Source organism: Budorcas taxicolor, chromosome 13, assembly GCF_023091745.1.
Source record: "Budorcas taxicolor isolate Tak-1 chromosome 13, Takin1.1, whole genome shotgun sequence".
NCBI classification, from domain to species: Eukaryota; Metazoa; Chordata; class Mammalia; order Artiodactyla; family Bovidae; genus Budorcas; species Budorcas taxicolor.
The window spans coordinates 51777154-51795946 of record NC_068922.1 but is presented as its reverse complement, the minus strand read 5'-3'; the positions used below and the strand labels follow the sequence as shown (position 1 = coordinate 51795946).

At 42.7% G+C, this 18793-nt stretch overlaps 1 protein-coding gene across 1 annotated transcript in view; it reads right to left on the bottom strand.

Annotated features, from left to right (window-relative positions):
* The window catches only part of DNAAF9 (dynein axonemal assembly factor 9), a 169592-nt gene that overhangs the window by 25925 nt on the left and 124874 nt on the right, over positions 1-18793 (bottom strand). Inside the window, exons 27-30 of the mRNA XM_052650925.1 lie at positions 18056-18144; positions 16257-16415; positions 13648-13773; positions 2315-2352 (exon numbers count right to left, since the gene is read on the bottom strand). Coding sequence (XP_052506885.1) covers positions 2315-2352; positions 13648-13773; positions 16257-16415; positions 18056-18144 — 412 coding nt within the window. The remainder of the gene's footprint in view (positions 1-2314; positions 2353-13647; positions 13774-16256; positions 16416-18055; positions 18145-18793) is intronic.

Sequence of the window (18793 nt, the reverse complement as noted above, 5' to 3'; positions counted from 1 at the left end):
TGTTGCTGTTTATACATAGAAGTTTTAAATCTCTTAATCCCATACACATAATTTGCCCCACCACACTTTGGTCTCTCCTTTGGTAACCACCAGTTTGTCTTCTATATCTATGTAGTTGCTAAGTTGTGTCTGACTCTTTGCAACCCCATGGACTGTATCCAGCCAGGCTCCCCTGTCCATGGGATTCTCCAGGCAAGAATACTGGAGTGGGTTGCCATTTCCTCCACCATATAGATACTTCTAAAAGCAGGTCATGGGAGCAAAACGTCTGCTCTCTGCTTTAAAGCTAGTATTATAATGAGCCGTGCTGGTCGTTTAAGCATTGAGATTATTCCCTAATCCTTGGATTTCTGTAATACACATCATTTTGTGGTTGCAATACACTGCTTTTCTCACTGTAAAATAATCCCTTGTTATAAAAGCAATGAATCAGAGCTTGAGTTATGAACAGGAGCAAAGGAGGCAAATGCTCCCTTGGGACATGAAATGTTTGTCTACCGGTGGCAGATTCCACCTTTAAGAGAGGCACTAAATCTCCGAGGAGAAAGAAATACTTGCCCTTATCTCCTGTCTTCCCAGAAGGCCAGTGCTCATGGTGAACCAGGTCAGATTAGTTTATAGGGTCCTCTGTGCCCAGATGTAAGGGGAAGATGTTTACTAAGGCATTACCTTGCACTTCAGAAAACGGCATATATGGCCTCAAAGGCACCTGTCCACATCTGATCACATCTCTAGCTTTTTTTTTCTTAAGTTCCTTGACCAGGGATTGAACTTGGTTTGTGGTAGTGAAAGCACCAAGTCCTAACCACTCGATCACCAGGGAATTCCCCCTAGCTTTCTTTATATAAGCACAGAATTGACATACATTGCCTTTGAAGAATGAGTTGGAAGGCTGTGTTAATGAAATATGCCTACCAAATGCCAGACAGAACTCATTCTGTCTTGGCTTAAAAGGGCTATCCTCTTGTAATATTGGTCCAGGTTCACGGATGGTAAAGACAGAGCACTTCCCTAAGGTTCTTTGTCAAGGCAGCCTGATCGCTTTTCCCACATGCAAAAAAGGGAGAAGGCCACTGAAGGAGAAAGTGTCAAGAAGCCAAGGGGCACCAGGGTGGCAAACATCGTGTGATCATGTGGTGGACATGGGGCGGACTATAGCCCACACCCTTGGCTTTGATGATGACTTCCAAGCATTTATCAAAGGACCAGACAGCTCTCCTTGGTTATCTCCTGGACCTATGTTTTTTCCTATGTAGTCTATTTCAAGGATATGTACCATCAACTTTCCCAATCTCCCAAGCCAGAAACCTAGAAGTCATTCCAGATACTTCTTGTTTCAATGTCCCCCATCCAGCCTGTTACTACATCCTATTGACCTAGCGCCCCCCCCAAATCTCTTTGATCTACCTTGGGTGGACACTGTGGATAGACCCAGCCAACCTCCATTCAACTCTATTTCTAGGGTGCAGTGCCTAAAAAGCAACAAGGGCCTCTAAAAAGGTGGACTTGAGACTCCACAGTGCAGCAGCCGAACACATTCTTCTCTCCAGTGACCCAGTCTCCTGCTCTGCACAGCCTCCAGCTCAGCTCCTTCCCAAGACAACAGCTCTGCTAATGCTTTGTTGTCCCCATTCCCTGCAGACTGGCAATGGGATCAGCAGGGCAAACCTGTGCTGGGGACACTGAGTTATTTTCTTCCATCTGATTTCTACTTGCTGGGCTGCTTCAGGAAGCCCAGAACCCAGGTCTTCTGACAACAATAAGCATTTTACCACTACTGTAGGAAATTTAAAATTTACTCTGGGTCTCCAGCCACTCTAGCTAATCTGACTAAAAAGTGCTGCTTCCAGACTGCCAGATGGTAGGACAATGCAAGGGTGAGTACAACCTACAAGATGGGTGGATTTTTCTATATATTATAAAGCAGATGTGGAAAATCTCAGTGTATGTAGCAGACGGTTAAAGGAGAAGGTTCTACTGGGCCATACTCTGCACTCATGGGACAGGAGAAATACATCAAAATCTTGCTGATTCACAGGCTAGGAATACTTATTCAGTCAACTGACATTAGTTGGAAGGCAGGGCAGAGTTAAGCACAGCTCAAAAGAGGTGTTGACATGGCAATTTATTATCATTGAGACAAACTCTTGGAAGAAATCTGCCTATCAAATAAGATAACAGCAAAAAATGCCACAGTCTTCCCTGGATCAGTTTTGTTTTAGATTTCAGAATGGTAGGTGGGAACATGAAAAGTCTGTTGCATCTAAACAGAATTTGAGAGGCATGCAAGCAGGATGTACAGCACATTGCTTACCTTGCGAACACTGGTCAAGAAATTTAGGAAACAGGAATCTACGGAGAGAAAACAAATATTTAAAACAATTAATCTCAGAATTTCACTGATTTCTCACAAAATTTTGACTATCACTAACATATAAAATGGCTTACTTAGTGGGGCAACTGGCAGGCAACACTGAACATTGAAGATAGCCATGGCTATACAAAAGGTATTCATAGTTTTGAACCAGAGTTCCCTAGGCCAGAAACCCTAAAAAAGTCCCAACATGGCCAACTCTTGGTGGAATGTTGAACAGGAGATCCTTGTTCAACTCCCAAGACTATAGGAAATGGAGAAAGAGAGATTGGTCTTTTTCTTTTACCCTGAAGAGATACTGTCCTGTTAGTACAGGGGAACTTTCAAGGGGAAATAAGAAAAATTACACTTGCCTAATTCTGCCAAGGGCCTTCAACAACAAAGTTGCCATATTTCCTGTTATGTGCACAACTAAATCCAGGTTCCCCTTTAATCTTTTTTAAAAAGCATTTGTTTATTTGGCTGTGTCTGGTGTTAGTTGTGTCAGGCGGGATCTTTCATTATGGCATGCAGACTCTCTAGCTGTGGCACACAGGCTTAGATGCTCCACCATATGGGATCTTAGTTCATGGGTCAGGGGTCAAACCTGCATCCCCTGCATTACAAGGAGAATTCTTAACCACTGGACCACCACAGAAGACCCTGCGCCCTTTAACCTTATTCTAAGCTTGAATGGTGAATGAAATGTAGGAGACTGACTGAATAGATTGAGGGTGACTAATTCAAAGTATGAGTTAACAACTGTAGCTCTGTAGTAAGCTCCAAAGAATAACTCAATATTCTTAGTGTTTTAAAACTTCTAAAACACCACAGTGCTCTTCTTGGTGAAGAAAGCCAATACTAATGAGAACAGCTATCTTTTATCAAAGGCTTTTACTATGGACTGGGGACTGGGCAAGCAGTTCACATATACAATTTTATTCTCACATCCACCCTTTGCCTTGCGTACTTAAAAGTTGCAAATAGTGGGTTCATGGTGGCTAAGCAAGCTAAGCACTTGGCCCAAGGTCCTACATGCAGCTAGGAAATGGGAGGGTTTACACAGGGGCCCAGGTTTGTTTACCACCACAAAGCCCCTGTGTTGTCTACCCCTGCAAGTAGATGCTTGCTGAAGTCACCCTCTGAATTGTTGCTTCTCTAGTTGGCAGGTATTAATGCTGTTCAAAACACTTAGGGGAGTTTTTCTCTTGCAATTTCCTTGGTGGTGGCAAATCTTCATCTTTTAATTTGATTTTTGACAATGGTCAGACACACACCATTTGGAACTAAATTTGGTGGATGAGTGAGCCACTTGGGTAAGTACAACTTCGGGCTGTGGATCTAGTTCACCTGCCTGATTCCTTCACGGTTTCTAAAGAATTTTATAGAGGAACCCCAATGTGCTCTGATTAAGGTTAGGAGCCCCAGAACGAAGGGAGAGAGATCCTCAGTTGAGTCTCCCAAGAATAGAGCTCACTGACTTCACTGCATTCACAGTCCACTGAAGGGTCAGCTGCAGAGCACATGTATTCTTTAAAACAATTATTTAATTTTGGCTGTGCTGGGTCTTCATTGCTACGCACAGGCTTTCTTCAGTTGTGGTGAGTAGGGGCTACTCTCTAGTTGCAGTGTGCTGGCTTCTCATTGCAGTGGCTTCTCTTGTTGCACAGCACGGGCTGTAGGGCACTTGGGCTTCAGTAGCTGCAGTGCTCAGGCTTAGCTGCCCCATAGCATGTGGAATCTTTCCAGACCAGGGATTGAATCCGTGTCCTCTGCACTGGCAGGCAGATTCTTAACCACTGGATGACCAGAAAAATCCACTAACGCATTCTTAGAAAATGTCTGTCTCCATCCAGTAAGTGCCTGTAACTTTATTTTTTAAATTTATTTATAACTTGAGAATAACTGTGTTACAATGTTGTGCTGGTTTCTACCATGCATCAACATGAATCAGCCATAGGTATATATATATGACCCCTCCCTCTTGAAACTCCCTCCCACCTCCCACCCCATCCCACCCATCTAGGCTGTCACAGAGCACTGGGTTGAGCTTCCTGTGTCACGCAGCAAATTCTCACTGGCTATCCATTTTACCTATGCTTCAGTGCTACTCTCTCAGTTCGTCTCCCTCTCTCCCTCCCTCACTGTGTCCACAAGTCTGTTCTTCATGTCTTTGTCTCTACTGCTGTCCTACAAACAGGTTCATCAAGACCATTTTTCTAGACTTCCAATATACACGTTAATGTACGACATTTGTCTCTTTCTGACTTACTTCACTCTGTATAACAGGCTCTGGGTTCATTCACTTCACTAGGAACTGACTCAAATTCATTCCTTTTTATGGTTGAATAGTATTCCATTGTATATATATGCACCACAACTGCTTTATCCATTCATCTATCAATGGACAGCTAGATTGCTTCCATGACCTGCCTTCTGTAAACAATGCTGCAACAAACACTGGGGTACATGTGTCTTTTAGAATGGCTTTCTCAGGGTATATGCCCAGTAGTGGGATTGCTGGATGACATGCTGGGTTTTATCCCTAGTTTTTAAAAGAAATTTCCAAACTGTTCTCCATTGTGGCTGTGTCCATTTACATTCCCACCAACAGTGTAAGAGGTTCCCTTTTCTCCACATCCTCTCCAGCATTTATTATTTGTAGGTTTTTTGATGATGTTCCTGTGACTTTACAGTATATGCCTTAAAAGCCCTTCTCAGTGTCCTGCTGGCTTTCCCGCAGCAGTGCACAGCAATTCATACCAGTAGCATCTGAGATGAAGCTGGGCCATGCTCCCTCTCAATGCATCTTATCCAGTCACAGGTTGGAAGCTCATGTTTTAAACCTCTAACAGGTTAGAGAGTCATTAAGCTACTCACTTTAAAGAGCTGCAAAGAAAATACTCAGAACACACAAACTTGCACATTTATACAACTTCTCAATGAGATATCACTGTTTTTAACAATTCTTGTAAAATTACATGACTTTTTCTTATAGTACCCCATATCATGATTACTATGTACATGCCATGGATGTGGCATTTGGGAAATTATTTAACTTTTCTGAGCATCAGCTTCCTCACGGTAAAACATGGTAATGATGCTTACCTTAAATGCCTCCCAAAATACTTAAAGGGATTTTGAGGACTGAAAGAGGTAAAGCATCACACTGTCTAAAAAACAGCAGAAAACAAATCACAGCTCAATTCCTTTCCTTCTATACATATCATCCTCCTTCCTACACTGTAATATGTTTTTTTCCTCCTCTTTCTTTTGCATTACAAGGCAGATACTTAACTGGACCACTAGGAAAGCCCCTAAACTGTAAAGCCCCTAAACTGACTGAAGACAGACAATAACAAGTATTGGTGAAGACATGGAGAATTGGGAACCCTCATACATTGCTGGTGAGGATGCAAATGGTGTAATGGCTTTGGATAACAGTTTGCAGTTCCTCCGAAAGTTAAATAGTTACTATACGAACCAGCAATTCTACCCAAGAGAACAGAAAACATATGACCATATTAAAACTTAAACATTCAGAGCAGTATATTTATGATAGCCAAAAAAGATATAAAAAACTCTAATGTCCATCAACTGATGAGTGGATAAAAAAGATGTGATATATCCATACAATACAGTACTTGTCCATAAAAAGGAATGAAACACTGACACGTGCCACAGCATGGATGAGCCTTGAAAGAAGCCAGGCACAAAAGGCAACATATACGAAAATATCCAGAATAGAGCATATCCATTGAAACAGAAAGTAGACTAGTTGCCAGGGATTGGGAAAAAAAAGAAATGGGGAGTGACTGAAAGGGACATTTTAAAACAGTAGATTTTATGGTATGTGTATTAAATTTCAATAAAGCTGTATATTAAAAGAAGCAATATACATGATACTATAAAATATCAAATGTTTTACACATCATCCAACATCTGCCCCCGAGGAACTAACCACTTCCCAGAAGAAACCACTATTCACAGTTTGGGATGTATTGTTCCAGATATTTTCTATGTTTAGTCAAATAGACATTTAAAGAATACATATTGTTTTGCTGATTTCCTTTTCTCACTTCACAAAGTATTATGGGCATTTTCCATATCGGTACATAAAAATCTACCTAATTTTAAAAAATGCCTGCATAGTATTCCATTACACATGCTCATTCGCTAAGCTGTGTCTGAATTTTTGTGACCCCATGGGCTATACCCCACCAGGCTCCTCTGTCCATGGGATTTTCCAGGCAAGAATACTGAAGTGGGTTGCCATTTCTTTCTCCAGGGGATCTTCCCAACCCAGGGATCAAATTTGCATCTCTTATGTCTCCTGCACTGGTAGGCAGATTCTTTACCACTGTGCCACCTGCTTCCATTATATGAATATCCTCAAACTGAACCAGTCACTTACTAATGAGCATTTGGGTTATTTCCATTTGATATTAATGTTATTGTCTTGAACACTGTAGAGCACATCTATTATATTTCAGACTGCCCATATGACTGACTGACTGATACCTTCTAAACACTTTTCCCAGACTTGGACTGAGGAAGCCTGTCCTTCAAGTAAATGGCAGAAAACTGCTTTTCTGGCCTTTCCTGCCATCTGGTACAAGCATATGACTTAAGTTTTACCAAAGAGACTCCAAGTGGCAAAGAACACAGTAAATGAGGGGATGTATGGGAAGCAGAGGAGAAGGCAATGGCACCCCACTCCAGCACTCTTGCCTAGAAAACCCCATGGATGGAGGAGCCTGGTGGGCTGCAGTCCATGGAGTCGCTAGGAGTCGGACACGACTGAGCGACTTCACTTTCACGCATTGGAGAAGGAAATGGCAACCCACTCCAGTGTTCTTGCCTGGAGAATCCCAGGGACAGGGGAGCCTGGTGGGCTGCTGTCTCTGGGGTCGCACAGAGTCGGACATGACTGAGTGACTTGGCAGCAGCAGCAGCAGCATGGGAAGCAGACTTCATTTTCTGGTGGAAGAAGTGACTGACATAGCCTCAGATAGCCCGAGGGGGATCTCACTGGGGCAGCACTACAGGAAGTTTGAGTGTTCCACCTGGATGCCTCATCAATACCGTCTGACCCTCCTAGAGGCTTTTCAAGCTATACTGTCCATTAGTAAATTTCTCCCCAACTAAACATGCTGGAGTAGGCTCTACAGTTTAGAATTTAAAATTCTGCCTGAATTCCTCAGACCTGTGTCCTGGACTATAGTCCTCAGTTAAGTCCCTGAATAAAATTTAAATTCACAACTTTAAAAATATATATAAATAAAAAATAAAAATTCTGCCTGAAACAAATACCCCTAAACATATATATCTTTGCACATTTCTAAAAATATGACTATATAATAAAATTCTAGCAATGGAATGGCCATATTTGACTCCAAAGAGATTAAATCATTTTACATTCCTATCAACAGTATGGGGGAAAAAAAAGTATATGAATGTACCTATTTTCCTACACAAGTTGCAGCATAATAAATTACCCCAAAACTAAGTGGCTTAAATAATGATGATTTATTATTTCTCATGGTTCTATAGGTTGAATGGGTATAGTTTAGCTGGGGGTGATGACTCTTTAAGATGGTCTCACTCACAGGCCCAACAGTGGTCTTGGTCTAGATGGTAGGAATGGATGGCTGGGGCTCTCTATCCACATTGTCTTTTACCCTCCAGCAGCCTCTTCATTTGGTGGTTCTTAACTCCCAGAAGCAAGAGAGGGCAAGCCCCAAAGTGTAAAATGCTTTTCAAGCCTTGGCTTGTTTCATGCTTCTTGAGGACCCACTGGCCAAAGCCAAGTCACAATGCCTGAGCCAAAATTCAAAGGGTGAAAAGTAGATTCAACTTAAGTCCTGATGGGAAGGGCTGCTTTTGCTATGGCCAGAATTTTAATCTACCACAGTTGGCCTTAAAAGGATTTCTTTTCTTTTTTTTTGGCCATGACATGTGGGTTGTGGGATCTTAGTTCCCCGACCAGGGATCAAACCCAGGCCATGGGTTTGGTACTTTCACTGCCTGTTTCACTCTGTATAACAGGCTCTAGGTTCATCCACCTCACTAGAAGTGACCCAAATCCATTCCTTTTTATGGGTGAGTAATATTCCACTGTGTATATGTACCACAACTTCTTTATTCATTCATCTGTTGATGGACATCTAGGTTTCTTGGACTGTCAGGGAATTCCTGGACTTTTTTTCTTTTTACAAACGTATGGGCTTAACACTGGTCACTTAATCTTTTTACTACTTCTGTCATTTAATAATACTTTAATAAATACATATATGTATTGTGTATCCATTAGGATGTTCTGTTATGTTTATTTTCTGAATGCGCTAAGTCCTTGTGGCTTTTTGTGGACTTTCTTTAGCTGCAGTGAGTGGGGGTTACACTCTGCTGTGGTGCATGGCTTCTCACTGAGGTGGCTTCTCATCGAGGAGCCTTCTCTTGTGGAACATGGGCTCCAAGGCATACAAGCTTCAGTAGTTGCAGCACAAAAGCTCAGCGGTTGCTGCTCATGGGCTCTGGAGTGCAGGTTCAGTAGTTGTGGCACACAGGATTAGTTACTCTGTGGCATGTGGAATCTCCAGACCAAGGATTGAACCAGTCTCCTCTGCAGTGGCAGGTGGATTCTTATCCCCTGCGCCACCAAGGAAGTCCATGTTATATTTACTTTAATAGTTGTACCTTTTAAGTTTTGTATCAGAAATTAAAGAAATGTACCGACCATTTTAAAAATTTTACAATTAGAGTATTCTATGTTTTTCTATATGATTACCTTTTTCAATTCATTTTAGACTTTCTTAAGTAAATGTGTTACTGCTTTTTAAATTTTTAATTGGAGGATAAATGCTTTACAATTTCTGCCATATGACAATAGTGAATCAGCCGTTAAGTATACATATTTACCCTTCCTCTTTCTTGTCTCTTGAACCTCCTTCCCACCCTAATTCTTTTCTTAATGGAATGAGATTAATGTTATTTAATAACATTCTAGTCTTTTTTTTGGGGCCACGTCACAGGGCATGCAGGACCCTAGTTCCCCAACCAGGGATTGAATCAGTGACTTCTGATTCGATGTGCAATGAGTTTTTTTTAATTTATGTTTTGGCTGTGCCGGGTCTTTGTTGCTGTGCGGGTTTTCCCTAGTTGCAATGAGCAGGCTTCTCTTGCTATGGAGTACAGGCTCTAGAGCACACTGCCTTCAGTAGCTGTAGCATGTGGGCTCAGTGGTTGTGACTCACTGGCTCCAGAGCACAGGCTTAGTTGCCCTGTGACATATGAGATCTTCCTGGATCAGGGATTGAACCAGTGTCTACAGCACTGGCAAGTGGATTCTTTACCAGTGAGCCACGGGCAAGTCCCTGATTCTTTCTATTTAACAGTTTTATTGAGATACAATCGGCACAGCACAAAATTCACTCATTTCAAGTGCATGATTCAATGATTTTTTTCTTTTAGTAAATTTACAGAGCTGTGCAAACACTGCCACAATTTCATTTTAGAAACATTTTCATTATTATAGGAAGATCCTGCCTTCCCATTTCCCCACACCTTTAACATCTCTTCCTTGAACTCTTTCCACACAACTCTATTAGTTTCTCTTCTTAACTTTATCTTGATGGTGTAGAACAGTACTCGTCTAGTTCTTTGCTTATTACTATCTTTTCCTACCTTTCTACGTTAGTATCTCTGATAGAGTCCAGTCCCATGTTAGATAGACCTCTTTCTGCTTTACTCATCTTTAACTAAAAACTTGAGAAAAAGAAGAGGCATGGATGGTAGAAAAAGTGGCATATAAGAGTCCGCACAGTATTCTAAAGTACAATGGTGATGCTCAGAATTCACTGCAATAACCTACCTTAAGGCAGAAGGAAAAATAGCTTTTTTTTTTTTTAAATGAGAAAGCAGAACCTAGAGAAAGCAGAGCTAATGAGAAGGGAGAATGGTAAAGACATTTCTTAGGATCACTTAAGATAATTAGCGTAGTAACTTTTAATGTAATTTCTATGAGAAGTGTAAAGATATCAACTTGGGACTCAAATAAGAAGGAAGCTTTTTTAGATGAAGATCTAAGGATAGATCAATCAATTGCCAGGAGATGATAATACTATATGGACTAATCAGAAAAACCTCATGATAACATACCTTGGATACATTCTTAGAAATATTCTACTAAAGGCTACAGAGAAAGGAAACTTTGCAGCCTCTGTCCTTGGAATTCTACAGGCAAGAATACTGGAGTGGGTAGCCAGTTCCTTCTCATTCTCCTCTAGGGGATCTTCTCCACCCAGGGACTGAACCCGTGTCTCCCACAGTGCAGGTAGCTTCTTTACCATTTGAGCCACCAGGGAAGCCCCAAACAACTCTGTGATATGTGTGCTGTGCTTAGTCACTCAGTCATGTCCGACTCTGTGACCCCATGGATTGCAGCCTGCCAGGCTCCTCTGTCCATGGGGATTCTCCAGACAAGAACACTGGAGTGGGTTGCCATGCCCTCCTCTAGGGGATCTTCCCAACCCAGGGATCGAACCCAGGTCTCCCACATTGCAGGCAGATTTTATACCGACTGAGCCATGACGGAAGCTCCAAAATACTGGAGTGGGTAGCCTATCCCTTCTCCAGGGGTTCTTCCTGACCCAGGAATTGAACTGGAGTCTCCTGCATTGCAGGATTCTTTACCCGCTGACCTACCGGGGAGGCCTCCAAACAGCTCTACAAAGGGAAAATGTAATGTCTGAAACTTCTCAGTGGGGACTTCTCTGATGATGAAATAAATAATTCTAGATACCACTGAGGCAGTATAAACTATAAAACCCACTCACAAAGCATTTTGGGAATGTGAATATAGAGTAATAAAATTGATCATCAGTTCAGTTCAGTTCAGTTCAGTTGCTCAGTCATGTCCGACTCTTTGTGACCCCATAAAATGCAGCATACCAGGCCTCCCTGTCCATCACCAACTCCTGGAGTCCACCCAAACCCATGTCCATTGAGTCGGTGATGCCATCCAACCATCTCATCCTCTGTCGTCCCCTTCTCCTCCTGCCCTCAATCTTTCCCAGCATCAGGGTCTTTTAAATGAGTCAGCTCTTAGCATACAACTGAGTAATAATATATCTTTGATAAATCTATTCTAAGGAAATTGTCTGAAATTTAAGAAATTTATATAAAGATGTTCCCATAGCGCATTATTTATGATAGTGAGAAGTTGGAGACATCCTATGTGACTAACAGAGGAGAGTGGGTTAAGACAATTATAGCCATACACACACAAAATGATTACATAACCAATCAAAATGTAATTACCACTGTAATACAGCAACATATATATGGTCCTATCACTTCATGGCAGATAGATGGGGGAACAGTGGAAACCGTGGCAGACTTTATTTTTCTGGGCTCCAAAATCACTGCAGATGGTGATTGCAGCCATGAAATTAAAAGATGCTTACTCCTTGGAAGGAAAGTTATGACCAACCTAGATAGCATATTCAAAAGCAGAGACATTACTTTGCCAACAAATGTCCATCTAGTGAAGGCTATAGTTTTTCCAGTGGTCATGTATGGATGTGAGAGTTGGACTATAAAGAAAGCTGAGTACCGAAGAATTGACGCTTTTGAACTGTGGTGTTGGAGAAGACTCTTGAGAGTCCCTTGGACTACAAGGAGATCCAACCAGTCCATCCTAAAGGAGATCAGTCCTGGGTGTTCTTTGGAAGGACTGATGCTGAAGCTGAAACTCCAGTGCTCTGGCCATCTGATGCGAAGAGCTGACTCATTGGAAAAGACCCTGATGCTGGGAAAGATTGAGAGCAGGAGAAGGGGACGACGGAGGATGAGATGGTTCAATGGCATACCGACTCAATGGACATGGGTTTGGGTGGACTCCGGGAGTTGGGGATGGACAGGGAGGGCTGGTGTGCTGCGGTTCATGAGGTCGCAAAGAGTCAGACATGACTGAGCGACTGAACTGACTGACTGATATATGTTCACTTACATATTTATATGTTAACCTAAGAAAGATATAAAGCTTATGTATATCACAACTGTTAAAAGTATGCATATAAAAGATAAAAAAGGAATTCACAAAAATTATAATATTACATTGAGTTAGTGAGATTATGGGTGAATTACTACCCAATTTTCTTTGTTGTTATTATTATTTCCAAAGTAGGAAAAAAAAGTTCATTTGTTAGTAGTGAGAATGAGTGTCATTAACTGAGGTAAGATGCTTTAAGATGGCTTAACCACATGAAAAAGTATCTGTGAGGTACTACAAGTGCCTTATTACAGAAGGCCCCTTCCCTGCAGTAAAGAAGAAAAGAAAAGCCTGCCATGGGTATTCTTCTTTTCTGGGAGAATTTATTTCAAGTCCCACTATCCTAGAAGGGTGACTTTTTAGTGCATAAAGAAAAGTGGTGAGAAGATGCCAGTCCATACGGAGAGTAAAAAAGCTGGCTTGAAACTTAAGATTCAAAAAACTAAGATCAAGGCATATAGTTCCACCACTTCATGGCAAATAGATAGGGAAAAAGTGGAAGCAGTGACATATTTTATTTTCTTGGACTCCAAAATCACTGCAGATAGCAATTCTAATTATGAAATTAAAAGATGCTTGCTCCTTGCAAGGTAAGTTATAACACCTAGACAGTATATTAAAAAGCAGATGTCACTTTGCCAACCAAGGTCTGTATGATCAAAATGATAGTTTTCCCAGTAGTCATGTAGGGATGTGAGAGCTGGAATATAAGGAAGGCTGAATGCCAAAGAATTTATGTTTTCAAATTGTGGTGCTGGAGAAGACCCTTGAGAATCTGTGGACTGCAAGGAGATCAAACCAGTCAATTCTATAGGAAATCAGCCCTGAATACTCATTGGAAGGACTGATGCTGAAGCTGAAGCTCTTAATATTCTGGCCACCTGATAAAAAGAGCTGACTCACTGGAAAAGACCCTGATGCTGGGAAAGACTGAAGGGAAAAGGAGAAGGGGGCAGGAGAGGAAGAGATGGTTAGATAGCAACACTGATTCAATGGACATGAATTTGAGTAAACGGGAGACCCTGGAGGACAGAGGAGCCTGACATGCTGCAGTCCACAGGGTTGCAAAGAGTCGGACATGACTTAGCAACTAAAAAACAGAAACACCACCAGAGTAAACTGATGCGTTCCAAAATACAAACACATAAAAATGCGTCACCTATTGGTAGGTGGGAGGTAAATAGCTTTCTGTACATTTAAACACACCACATCCTTTGGGCTGGACGTGGTCCTAAGTATGTACCTGTGCTCCATGTAGCAGCTCAGCGGCTCCACGCACGTTGTGATGGCACCAATGGTGAAAGAGGATTTGACATTTGAGTCTGGATGGGTCTGCAGAGCCTGGACAACATCAATAACATCTGTGTAGCTAGGGGGAAAAAAGGGAGTAGTTAGTTTACTGAATTGGAGCTTCAGAGTGGGAGAAGAGGGGAATGCCTGCTGAGTGGCTGAGTAGAGCAAGGGTAGAAGGAAACCAAAGAGGAGAGTGCAACAGGCCTCCTTGGGGTCAAGTCACCTCATGATTTAGAGCCCCTGCAGTTTACAGAGTTTCTGTACTTCCAAGTTCCATTAGTTCTAACTGTGCAAGAGTGAGTGGAAGAAAGAACTCTACTGCCCACCCACTTCAGAGAAGCCTGCAGGTGACCCTGGGGCTCTGAGGCAGGACTTGGTATTTTCTAATCAAGCTAAGAGCTCCTGTATTGGTCTGTTTTCTTTAATAACTCTTTCATTTCAGGGAGCACAGTGATCCAGCTGCTAAGTCTGTACCTGGCCACTTTGGCTGAACTGCCCGAACTGCATGATGAATGCAAAAACCTAACTCTCCATGTTGCCTCTTTCTTATCAGTATTTTCTTTATTTAAAAACAAAGAAACCCCAGCAGGACTTTAACTTTCTTTCTTCTGATACAACAGATATTCCATACAAGTGTCTTTTGGGCTCTATTTTACATTTGTAATTTAAGCCTGCAATTTTGCCTCGTTTTACATTAATTCAACTTTTATTTTTGAGAGATACTTTGTCTTAAATGTAGATAATTTAAAGGATGATTTTTATAATATTCTAGAGTATAAACTAACACAGTCCCTCAAATTCCTTAAAATTAACTTTTTAAGACTCAGATTTTTACAGTTCTACTTATTTGTGTATGTATTCAGTTCCATACAATTCTGTCACCTGTGCAGGCTCCTCTACCACAGTAAAGATACTGAACAGTTTCACACCACAAAGCTCCCTCCGTGTTGCCCTTTTATAACCATACCCACCTCCCTGCCTGGCCTCCACTCCCATCCCCAGTTCCTGGCAGCCACTAATCTGTTCACCATTTCTAAAATTTTATCATTTAAAAATACATTAATTCAATTTTTAAAACAACAACCTAATACTCCACTTGGTGTCAAAGCTCAACATCACTGCTCACCTGCAGCAGTAAGTAGAATGGGACCAGGCCACTGCAGGGGCAAGAGAAAACCCTGCCCAATTGCATAGAATTCTATAAATCAAAATAAAGGCCATATTCAAGAAATAAAATTCTCAAGTTGGAAGCCTCTGGGGCGTCCCCTCACCTCAATACTGGGCTTAAAGGTCCAGCTCCAAGGAGCTGGACACGCTACACTGAGTCTGCCATGTGCTCCTTGCTGAGCCTCAAGGGAATGGGCCCCATCTGTAAGAACACTGTCATAGAGGGCAACACAGCAGGAAATCCATCTGACGTTCCTAGTGTACCAGGGCAGTGACTGGGCAACTGCTGGTTCTGAGAGTACAAGTGGGCTGGCCATACACTGTCACTGAAGTCCAGAGCAGCCAGGACAGCTGGCACTTATGCAGACTTGTACAGTCAGAGACGGGGAGTCAACAATACTCTCTAAAGTAACAGAAGACGGAAATGACCTCAGCTATACAATGTCAAGGTGCCAAATTTGTCTCCAAGTCCATACCCCCACTGACGTTCACCTGTGGAAGGGTGGCAGGAGGTGACGAAACTGGGCTAACCTATTTTTTTTATTATTAGAGATGATGGTAAACAAGTGGTTTCTAGTTTTCTTGCTCTGTGGCTTCCACAACCTAAGCCCACAAGTAGGGTGAACAGAAGGGAAGCCCAAAGCAGATGTAAGAACAAGATCTAAATAAGAGAAAAGATGGCCTGGCAGGGGACACATTCCTGTTTCCCTCCTGCAGCACCACTGGCCTGGCTTTCCTCCAATTCTTACCATCACATCCAAGAGACCAAACAGGGCTTTGGAACTGGGCCTATTCTTTACTGGAAACAATTAGCCATTTGCAAATACTAATTATTAGGAGCACAAAACAAAACACCACAGCACAGCACAAAAGCACTTTGTGAGAACTGCCAAAAAGCTTCTTTATTACCAACTATAATGACAGCAGTGAAGAGCACAGCCCATGTTTTCCTGATCTGACATGTTCTCCTGTGGGCCCAGGGGACGATGCGCCTGGTTCCTCCTTCCTAGCCACTTTGTGGATGGGGCTTGAGACTAGTGTGTGGGGACTGTCTGCAACTCCACAGGAGGAGGACTGAAAAAGCTGAAGCTTGCATGCTTCGGTGGCTTAGGGACCCCTAGTGTTAGAAGAATTATCAGAGAATCTTGCCAGAAAACCTCCTCCCCAATTCTCTGCCTTTTGAGGATATGTGATGTTGAGGCTGAACTTGAAACTTGGGTGCGATCTTCACCAGTCACTCTGGGCCAAAGGATGGCCACAGGGGTTCCTGTTTGCTAAAGACACTTCTCGTGCATATGTGGAGTTCATTCCGTGCCCCAAGTCAACCACACATGCAATAATGGCAAGGTCACCACATTACCCCACTATTCCCAAAACACTTCCAGGGCTCACCCTTGTAATACCACAAGTAGTCTGGTCTTCTTGCGGACATAGGCTGACTGGCGGGCAGAGCGGTTCTGTTGGGCCTCCAGGGCACTGGAAAGGTATCTCTGGAAGTGGGCAGCATGAAAACATTCGGAGCTGTCCATGACTTGACGGTATACCATCCACCTGCAAATGGCAAGTATAATCTCAGCACGAGGACCTGACCCATAGGTTCTGCCAGTGGATTCACGTGTGACTAGTACTCCACAGACTTGGTCCTGTGAACTCACACAGGAGAAAGCAATACTACCAGAAACAGGTAGAGGGCACTGGCTGGGTGTGGAGCCATGTATCCTGAAATCACTTCTATTGGAGCTTTTGGCATGAAATGCTCTGTCACAGGGAGAAAGGTCAGTTAAGCACATGACCAACAGATTTCAGAGTTGAGAAAGACTCCTGAACAGGCAGTCAGTTTCTGAAGAGCCATTCAGAAATATGGTTTCAGTCCACTTTGCAGTAAAATTCTTGCTAAGAATAAGGAATGAGGGGGTGGGGGAAGAGTTTCCTGGTGCCCTAGTGGTTAGGATTTGGTACTGGCCCAGGTTCAATCCCTGGTTGGGAACTAAGGTCCCACAAACTGCATGGCACAGCCAAAAATTAAAAAGAATAATGGGTGAGGTGAAGCATTCAGATTGTTTACAGAACATAAGCAATGGAAATGAGGAAGGAACTAGTTAGCTACTGAGTACTTATGAAGGAGGTCTAATATTTCCCCATTATCTCTCCAAAACTCATCTTCCCAACCCCCACAATCTCCCATTCTGAAGTCCCAAACTCCTAGGTGATTTTAGTCTTCTCAATTCTTCTATATGGTCTCCTGCAGGCTGCCTTACTTTGAGGAAGACTGACTAGATATTAAAAGCCTGGTTCAGTCAGCAAGGTTTGTTTAGCAATCTGTCAGCCAAATGGAAGACATGGGTGAATGACTTCTCCAATTTTACCTAAACCAGTGTCCCAGTTCCACCTAAACTCATGCAGTCCCTCTGTGGCCATGGAAAGATCACATCTACCAGCTCTCAAGTTCTAACCAATCTGGTCACAATTCCCAGGCCTTTGCCCATGCTGGTCTTGCTGGTACAGGTCTCTTGCCCAGATATCCAGAGGTTCATCCCTATATACTGTCAGGCCTTTGCTCAAATGTCACCTTTTTAGTGAGGTCTTCCCTGAGTGAATGAATAAAGTGAAGTCGCTCAGTCATGTCTGACTCTCTGCGATCTCATGGACTGTAGCCTGCCAGGCTCCTCCATCCATGGGATTTTTCCAGGCAAGAATACTGGAGTGGGTTGCCAGTTCCTTCTCCAGGGGATCATCCCAACCCAGGGATCAAACCCAGGTCTCCAACACTGCTGGCAGACTCTTTACTGTCTGAGCCACTTTCCTGACTACCCAGTTAAAACTGCAATCAGTCCCCCAGCTCAGCTCTCCTATAGCCTTCTCAGCTTTATTTTCTCCACAGCATTTTTCACTAGCTAATGTACTATTTTCCTTAACTGGTTAACTGTCTATCTTCCAAAACTAGAATACAAGCTCTATGAAGGCAGAGATACCACCTGTTTTCTAGTCTGTTTTGTACATTTGTCTCCTACACTTAGAACAGTGTCTGGCATATAGAAAGTACTCAGTATAAATGTGTTAAACAAATGGATGGATGATCACTGTGCCAATATCAATTACACCAAAGGTCAGTGCATGCTGAAGGTTTCCCAGTGCATAGTCAGCAGGCATAGAACCCCTTTCCCCAAAGCAAAGGCAGCAGCCATACTAACCTGCCGTATTCCTTATGCAGAGTGACCAGAAAAGCACAGAGTTCACTAGCGTGACAGCCTGGGAGACCAGTTACAATGCTGATAATTACCTACATGAAAGAAAAGCCATGTGGGTTTGTGATTCAACTGGGAGGCAGCATTGTGTAATAGGTTAAGAGAACTGACTTCTTAAGCCAGGTTCTGTGGGTTTAAACCTCAGCACCAGCACTCACTAGCTATGTGACCTTGGGTTCACTACAGAACTGACCTTGCAGGGTGGCTGTGATGATTAACTGAGTTAATATATGTAAACAAGGTGCTTGGAACAGTGTCTGGCACACAGCAAACATCATATACAATGTAGTGTTACCGTGATAATTTCCATGGAGCAGGTTGTGACTAGATCAGTTAAAAGTATAATGGAAAATACTGGGTGGAAAGGAGGTCTGGGACAAAAATGCCACAGGCTAAATTGGTGTGGTAAACTCAGTGAAAGAGATGAGAGGCCTGTGCCTTCCAAGCCACATGGCCTGACCTATAGAAACAAACTGGGTGGAGAAAGCACTTCTCAGTCTTGATGGGGAAAAGAGTCAGATTGAACTTTCTTAACCTTGGCACATGACTACATGAAAACAGGGCTGTCTGTAGGGAGACATTTCAACTCAAGAAATCTACTGACGAAGGTGTCAAGCAGAAGAGGAAGGGAACCATGTACTTGCTGAAGGGTAACAGTGTCAGTGACACAGCGTGGCAAGGGCT